General features: G+C 45.5%; 2 protein-coding genes across 2 annotated transcripts; both read right to left on the bottom strand.

Moving 5' to 3' along the window:
* Positions 1-452: 452 nt before the first annotated feature.
* On the bottom strand, positions 453-4,677 carry LOC117751565 (alcohol dehydrogenase class-3 chain L). The gene is made up of 9 exons (XM_034563485.1): positions 4,521-4,677; positions 3,823-3,924; positions 3,136-3,277; positions 2,958-3,045; positions 2,645-2,864; positions 2,006-2,266; positions 1,678-1,813; positions 767-905; positions 453-529 (listed from the first exon to the last, which is right to left on the bottom strand). The coding sequence occupies exons 1-9, from the start codon at positions 4,536-4,538 to the stop codon at positions 505-507; spliced, it is 1,131 nt and encodes a 376-aa protein (XP_034419376.1). The 5' UTR covers positions 4,539-4,677; the 3' UTR covers positions 453-504.
* Positions 4,678-6,454: 1,777 nt separating this feature from the next.
* On the bottom strand, positions 6,455-7,535 carry LOC117751381 (alcohol dehydrogenase 1-like). The gene is made up of 4 exons (XM_034563209.1): positions 7,338-7,535; positions 6,929-7,189; positions 6,733-6,865; positions 6,455-6,597 (listed from the first exon to the last, which is right to left on the bottom strand). The coding sequence occupies exons 1-4, from the start codon at positions 7,533-7,535 to the stop codon at positions 6,455-6,457; spliced, it is 735 nt and encodes a 244-aa protein (XP_034419100.1).
* Positions 7,536-8,021: the final 486 nt, after the last annotated feature.

The raw sequence follows: 8,021 nt of genomic DNA, 5'->3' as shown, positions 1-8,021 counted from the left end.
GTATCGAGCTGTTGGGGAAACATGGCCGCCGACATGGTCCACCTAACCGAGTGTGACACCGCTGAGTACAAGTCGCAATCCTCTCAAGTCCGCTCCAGTTTGACTCTGAATTTATTTTTTGGAAACGGAGAAACCCTTAAAGGGATCCTAAAGAGGCTCGTTGCACCTCGTCTGCTCGGCCTTTGGGCGCCTTTTGAGCTGCTCTCAAAAAGAAACACTCGAAATCCTCGTGGGTAAAACGACCCTCCGTCCTTCACGCCGTTTGGGGTTGTACCGCCTCATTATTCATTCAGACTGAGATCAAAGAATATTTCACAATTATCTTGTTGTAGTTCCTGTTAGTTACCCCCAATTCACATTGTGTTCTCTGCGTATGCGCGTACCTTGGTGGGGGGGAGAAGCACTGATCAAAGAGGTGTCTGGCTGTGTATTGTTCAAATAAAACACTCCAACAGGGAATTGAAAGATTATTTATTAAACTGAGCAGTGACGCTTCCTCTGCTTCTAGAACTGAAGGACGACGCGGATGCTGGAAGATGAAGATTGGATTAGATAGTTTAGAGCTCCCATTTGAGGAAAGCCCTCGCATGACCTCTTATGGTGCACATTAATATGAAACCCTGTCTCCCTCATCTCAGCGTTGTCCTTAACAGAGGGCAGCAGTGACGCAGAATGCCTTAAACAGACCGAGCCCAGAGGGACGCTGGAACACTGTGCGCATTGACAAAGAAATTAATAAAAAAATCGATCATAAACAGGGGCTTACCATTTCCCGGCATGCATGAGATCAAACCCGTCAGTGATCTTCTCAAAGGGCAGAGTGTGAGTCACAAACTCATCCACTTTGAGCTTCTTGCTCATGTACTCCTCCACCAGTTTTGGAACGCTGTCGACGCTCTTGTATCCTGGGAAAAGTGTAAATGAGCTCATTAAAGTAGAGAAAAGTAGAGTTTGCACACACTTTATTTAGCCTATGTATTTTTATGAACACACGTTTACAAAGTAGAAGTGTGGATGTGAGCTGAGCTATTTGTCAGCTCCTTTCATTTACAAAAGAGGTTTCTTTTTTTTCCTTTTTTTTTTTTTTTTACATTGAAAAAGATATCCGGTTTATATAAAGTTTAACAAAATCGAGGAATGTTTGCGTCGAGGGATGATTAATACTTATGTAACAGCCTGGCTTCGATCCAGTGTCGCAAAGCAGTTACTGTTAGAGCACTAATGATGGTTTGCTCTGAGCGCTGTATGTGCTCATTATGGGCTGTGTGTCTAGGCTCCCAGGGCTCTCTGCTCCACAGCTCGGTGTCCTAAATATGACTCGCACGCCTCGGTCACATGTCCGATGTGCCTCTGTCAGCCTTATGCTTACAGTCTGCTGATGGGACACTCCTCAATACGCATCCAGATGATTCATTACTAAGTCCACCATTCATATATTACTAAACCTCCGTCTCCCCTCGTTCTATTGCAATGTGAACTGCGAAGATGGCTCCCACCAGCCGCTAACAACGTAAGTCCACATCAAGAGAGACGAGTTCAAATAAACCGTTTGTGGTAGAATGCCCTGAAGCCGAACTTCTGCTGAGGGACACATGAAAGTCTGAACCAAACTGTCTTAACATGTTGAATGAGGAACCTCCTCACATCACATCAACCCAAAAACAACTTGCGTGTTACCTCCAAAGGCGGTGCCTCTCCAGGTGCGTCCGGTCACCAACTGGAAGGGCCTGGTGGAGATCTCTTGGCCGGCTGCTGCCACTCCAATGATGATGCTAGTGCCCCATCCTTTGTGGCAGGCCTCCAGGGCTGCCCTCTGCCACCAGGAGACAATATCACATCAACTGGATCCAAACGGCACCGGTATGCGACCACAACCTTTAAAAGGCCTTTTAGTGGAGTGGAGGTGGTTTCACCATATTTATTAAGGTTGTGATCATTCAGCTTGCAGGGAATTGTTTAGTAATGGAGACGGTCAATAAGGTGTTATTATTAATTCCCAACTCACCATGATTGCCACATTGCCAACACATTCAAAGGAGTAGTCCACGCCACCATCGGTCATCTCTACCAGGACCTCTTGGATCGGCTTGCCGTGGTCCTTTGGGTTCACCACCTCGGTGGCACCGAACTCCCGTGCAGTTTTAAACTTATCAGGGTTGAGGTCGACTCCAATAATCCTGGCCGCCCCGGCTACTTTACAGCCCATGATTGCCGCGAGGCCCAGTGCCCCCAGGCCAAACACCGCGCAGGTGGAGCCGGCCTCCACCTGGGTTAGGGTTAGAGGCAGATACAGGTCAGCACATTTCTGCGGCTATTGATTGAACAGTGGAGTCATGAGAACCCATATTCTAGGGTCCGTATATGTGAGTTCTTTGCATTTGTGCCAATTCATTCAGCAGAATTCACTGGGTAAGTAAGAAGTTTGACTTGATGGTAGCATGAGGGGAATGTCAGGGGATGACTAGCATCATTCGGCTTGATCCCCTGGGAACCATGAATGTCACCGTCAAACTTCATGGCAATGCATTTCATGATTGGTGAGATATGTTGGTGTTAAACAAAGCGTTGGATCGAACGACTGACCCAACATTGTCATCGCAAGACCAAAACAAATAGTTGACATTCACGGCGGCGGTGGACTCACCTTGGCGGTGTTGAGAGCAGCTCCGTAACCCGTGGTGATGCCACAACCCAGCAGACACACCTTGTCCAGAGGGGCCCGGGGGTCCACTTTAGCGAGGGAGATCTCAGCCACCACAGTGTACTCCGAGAATGTGCTGCAGCCCATGAAGTGGAAGAGGCTCTTGCCTTTGCAGGTGAAACGGGTTGTCCCGTCCGGCATCAAGCCTTTGCCCTGAGTGAGCCTGGGAAACGAGACACAAGCGCAGAAGTGACGGCCGATCAGCTCCACGAGGCAGGAGTTTTCTTAGTCAGAAGCTTTAACCGAGGACATTTACCTGATCTTTTGACACAAGTTGGTTTTGGGATTCTTACAGAACTTGCACTCTCCACACTGTGGGATGTACAAGGGTATGACCGCGTCCCCTGAAACAAAACCCCCAAAAAGCATGTTTCAGTCGAGCATTCACATTTGTTGCAGCAACCCTTCATGAAGACAAGTGAATCGAAGAGAACCTGGCTGAAACTTGGTGACTCCCTCTCCGACGCTTTCCACGATGCCGGCTCCCTCGTGGCCCAGCACTGCAGGGAAAACCCCCTCGGGGTCGGACCCACTGAGAGTGTAGGAGTCCGTGTGGCAGATCCCTGTGGCCACGATCTGAAAGACAGGGCTGTGATCTGATCCATGCTCCATCCGTTTGTTACATGCTCTTAACCGAAGACAAAGACTTCGATCAATTTTACGAATGAAACGTTTGTAGTCGTTCATTTAAATCCTCTTACTTAATTTGCTGATTTGTGAGAATTTCTTTAAGTAGGGGTTATATTACTAGTGTAAATATAAAGAGTAAAGAGTTCATGGTAAATTATGCATACAGAAACAATAAAGCAAATTCTTCTTGTGTCCAACACATGACCGGAAATAACTAAAATGTGCAAAGTACACTACGGTGTTTGAATGCACATACACTAAATGAGGAAAAAGTGACTTCAATAAGCTTTCAGGTGGAGCTGGTTATCATACGGTGTAGACTATAAACGTTACATACTGTAACTAGTGTGTTTACAACTTCCACAGTTGCAGCATTGCCTTTAACCGATTTAAATTCTGAAGTAAGAACCCGTTAACTTCAGTGTTTGCGGAAACACAACAATCTTAATTCTTCTTTCCATAGCGAAGACGTCGGGCCCCCGTTCCGTTACCTTGAGGCGAACTTCCCCGCCTTTCGGAGGGGCCACCTCCACCTCCTCCATCACCAGAGGTTTTCCAGCCTCCCATGCCACGGCAGCTTTGCACCGGACGACCTACAACACAACATCCCAGAGCTTTCAGCCGGCTGACGAGAACAACTCTGTGGACATGTGACCCGTTCGATGCTCTCGTGGAGAGGCCGCCTCGAGTCAAAGGGATGGAGGAAAACACATTGCTACTTTATGTCATTGCAGACTATCGGAAGCAGGATCGGAGTCAGTTCGCCATCAGCTCCTTGTCTCTGTTTCTCAACGTGCTGAGAATAACACACCCATGAAAAAGGCAAACGTTGACCTATCCCTCCCCCATTGTGTAAACATGTCGCAACGACAGGAGCTTCAACTAAAGCTCTGCAAGATACGCCCAAGAAAAACAAAAAAACTCTCCCATGACCTCACTTTTGCCCTCTGTAGATAGCGCAACAGAGGACGTGAGGGTTTTCGCGTTACAGCTAAACGATAACTCATGTTACAAAATGAATAGCAGATTCAACCCCACCCTTCAGACTACACCCCACCCTACACCCTCTTGTACTCTTAGCTTTCCTTCTTCTCCACAAATGAGAGTGTTTGTGTTTGTAGATTAGCTCCAATCCGCTCTAACTGCAGAAGGTCATTATTCTGTCGTGAGGTGAATCCAGCGTGCTTACCTTCCCTGCAGTTGCCATGCTGTTTCCCGAGTGGTCTCTCCTTCACAAGGGTTAGGTAAGAGTGAAAGTCTTATCTCACTCTAGACCCGGGGATTTGGACCTGAGGAAAGAGCAAGCTCAATGTGTGGCACTTCCTGGTCCTTGCAACAGGAAGTGCCAAAAACTATCCAACAATGATGCAAACAGAAAAGGGGATGGATCTCAAAAACCACAGATAAAGTCCCCGCGCACAAATTTTTTAGAAGATGAATATGATATAATATTGTGGTTTCACACCTGCACTTAAAGCTGCTTTGTGAAATAAATTAAAAATAAATTAAAGATGCACAGTTTATATAGCTTTATGTGATGTTTTTTTTCCATTTTTAAATCCAGCCCTTATTGTAATTGCATTAAGAGAAGAACATTCCTTTAGAGTATTTATTATTTATAATTCAGCCATTCAAATTCGAAAACTGACTATAAATATAGTTGAGATATTATAAAATTGAACTTTCTATAATTTGATTTGACAGTCAGTTGTTGACTACATACAGACGTTATTACAACTGTTGGCTACTTCAATATATATGGGACTAAATTATAGCGCAAGTTAGACATTATTGTGATGTTCCGGACCTTTGCATGGGAAAACTTTCTCAAACTGGACCTCGTTGAACATTAATTGAATACCCCATTTCTAGGTCGTCTGGTTTCATCTCCCCCCCCCCCCCCCACCCCCACCCCACCCCCCCATCGCTATGGGGAGTTATTTCCTCTCACACAGGCGCAGAACGAGCCAGAACGAGATCTTCGCGTTGTGTTCAAGTTCAACCTTTTCTATGTTCAAGTTCAACTTTTGTCGGAATAAGGTTCCTGTATTGTTAAGCCCTGTGAGTGAATAGTGTATACTATTAAGAGTTGGAAGGTAACATATACTGGGTAAGGTCACATTAGACGAGCCCTTTTGAATCTGCTGACAGTGTTTGGTTCAGTTTTAAGTGAAGTGTACCTTTTTAAATTTGTGATTTCAGTTTTGTAATTAATGGATGCAGGAGCAGCACAGGTGGTAATCATTTTTATACCTTGTCAGATTGCTAAAACTAACTCAAGGCAATCACAGAACATCTAGTGTGTAAAAGGGAATGCACTTTTATATCCCCAAGATCATAACAATGAGGAATAATTGGATAAAACCAGTCGCTCAACCATCAGTGCAAAACAGACAGCAATCGTGAACTGTAATTTCCTCTCTGTCACACAGTGCCAAACATCAGCTGTTATTATATGTACTTTTAAGGTCTCATATCCTTTTTCATTTGGTGCCCCTGTTGTTCAACTGCAATATTGTATCCGTTATTATATTTTCTCCAAGAAGCAAGCAGAAGCACTGCTCGGGGACAAATCCTGGAGCCCATCCTAGCAGAATAATTACAATGCTGTTTGCCAAGTTAAACAACCACTGATATAATTTGGCTAGTCTGAGTAGATCTGAGGGAAAACTGCTTGACTAACACTCTAAACATAGTTTAATAGAGCATTCAGAGGCATCACAGACAATGCTACGGACGCGTAAATGCTGTGCCTGTGACATACAACACAATAGAACCAGAAGAAAACAAGAAAGCCACAGAGTGTATCTGTTTGTACTGTTTATTTGGCTCTTTAGACACTTTGATATGTTTAGCTTACTCGTATGAACACTGCAGATGATTCCCATGAATCTGACAAGCGGATTAGTATTTAGTGTTCATAGTCGAATATAGTGGTAAATGACTCAATGACTTTGGGGTCATTAAAAGCATCGGAGTGGTCTCATTGAGAAGAAACAGTCATGACCGTCCGGATGCTGTGGAACCAAAACAGGAGAGAAATGAGGAGACATTCAGCACCTTTTTAATTGACCTGTGTAGTCGTTGAGTCATCAATGGTGGAGGAAGTATAAGAGTGCAGGTCTACCATTTGCCCTGCTTCATCAGCTCAATGGCGTCGTTGACCTGGTCCAAAGTCATGGTGTGAGTGATGAACTCATCCACCTTTATCTTCTTGTCCAGGTACTTTTTGACCATCTGAGGCACGTCCTGCTTACCCTTAAAGCCTGAGGCACACAAAGACTTAGTATAAGTAAAGAGTACATCTGGAATACAAGTAACTAGACAGTTCCAAAACAAAAACCCCGCAGTCAATTAGTTAGAGATGCATTAGTCAGCGGTGACGGTCACATCTGTCTCACCTCCAAACAGAGAGCCCTTCCATGTGCGTCCAGAGAGCAGCTGGATGGGGCGAGTAGCAACGTCGGCCATGTCCGTCCAGCCAACCAGCACGCTGACGCCCCAACCTCTCACACAAGACTCCAAGGCGCTGCGCTAGATGGACAAATGGCCAACGTATTTCAAATCTTTATGCAAACCTTTTTTTAACTGCCTCACCATGACTCCCACATTCCCGACACATTCCAAGGAGAAGTCCACTCCTCCGTCGGTCATCTCGGACAGCACCTGGCTGACGAGCTTACTGTGATCTTTGGGGTTCACGAAGTCGGTCGCCCCGAACACCTTGGCCTTCTCGAACTTATCCGGATTGATGTCAACGGCAAAAATCCTCTTGGCTCCTGCAGCCTTGCAGCCCATGACCGCAGCCAAGCCCACAGCTCCCATTCCGAACACAGCACACGTGGAGCCCGGTTCCACCTACGAGACAACAGAGTTCACTAATGCTCCATACTTTACTAATCAATCGAAAAGTCTAGTTCGTCAAATATACAGGCACTAAACACAAAAGCCCTGATTATGTTGTTATAATTTAAAATAATGATGTAAGCTATCCTTACGGACACACCTTAGCAGTATTCACTGCCGCTCCGTATCCTGTGCAGATCCCACAGCCAAGGAGACAGACTTTGTCCAGAGGGGCAGTGGGGTCGATCTTAGCCACGGCCATCTGGTTAACCACAGTGTACTCAGAGAAGGTACTGGTTCCTGAAAACTGCAGCACCTTCTTCCCCTTACAGGTGAACCTGGACTCTGACGGTGACATCTCATGTAGGCGACCAATGGACCTGAACATGCTTTGAGAGCTGCTCTCACATATTAAAAGGTTTAACAAATAGTTGCCAAAATGAAAAACCAAACAAACCAAGATCTAAACTATCTGTCCTGTGGTATCATCCATCAGCAACTAAGGTTGCAACAGTCACACTTGTCCCTCCTCTTCAGATTGCTCATTCCCCAAATCAAACCAATGCCATGTTCTATCCTTCCACCAAATGATCTAGGACTTTCCATGCTTTCTCTATCGTCACCCATCCACACACCTGTTCCCATCCCAGTTCCTTAATCATCTCTGAATACCAACTGTGTGATCCGACCAGTCCTGGACCCAGCAGACACTGTATTTGATTTACTAAATGAGCTGATTTCTACCATCCTGTGCCTCAAAGATTGATCAAAGAAGGCTCCTAATAGTGAATATGTGTCTTTGGAGCTTTCTCTGAGAAACTAGTTACCTATGTAGGTCACAGAC

Source organism: Cyclopterus lumpus, chromosome 22, assembly GCF_009769545.1.
Source record: "Cyclopterus lumpus isolate fCycLum1 chromosome 22, fCycLum1.pri, whole genome shotgun sequence".
NCBI classification, from domain to species: domain Eukaryota; kingdom Metazoa; phylum Chordata; class Actinopteri; order Perciformes; family Cyclopteridae; genus Cyclopterus; species Cyclopterus lumpus.
The sequence above is the reverse complement of the archived record's forward strand: the minus strand, read 5'-3'. Positions and strand labels throughout refer to the sequence as shown.

Excerpts from the sequence above, each read along its gene's own strand:
- LOC117751565 (XM_034563485.1), bottom strand. Across the intron at positions 3,278-3,822 it reads GCGGGGAAGTTCGCCTCAAG|ATCGTGGCCACAGGGATCTG; the intron begins GTAACGGAACGG and ends CCTGTCTTTCAG. Across the intron at positions 2,267-2,644 it reads CTGCTCTCAACACCGCCAAG|GTGGAGGCCGGCTCCACCTG; the intron begins GTGAGTCCACCG and ends ACCCTAACCCAG.
- LOC117751381 (XM_034563209.1), bottom strand. The coding sequence starts at position 7,535 with ATGTCACCGTCAGAGTCCAGGTTCACCTGTAAGGGGAAGAAGGTGCTG. Across the intron at positions 7,190-7,337 it reads CGGCAGTGAATACTGCTAAG|GTGGAACCGGGCTCCACGTG; the intron begins GTGTGTCCGTAA and ends GTTGTCTCGTAG. Across the intron at positions 6,598-6,732 it reads GAAGGGCTCTCTGTTTGGAG|GCTTTAAGGGTAAGCAGGAC; the intron begins GTGAGACAGATG and ends TGTGTGCCTCAG.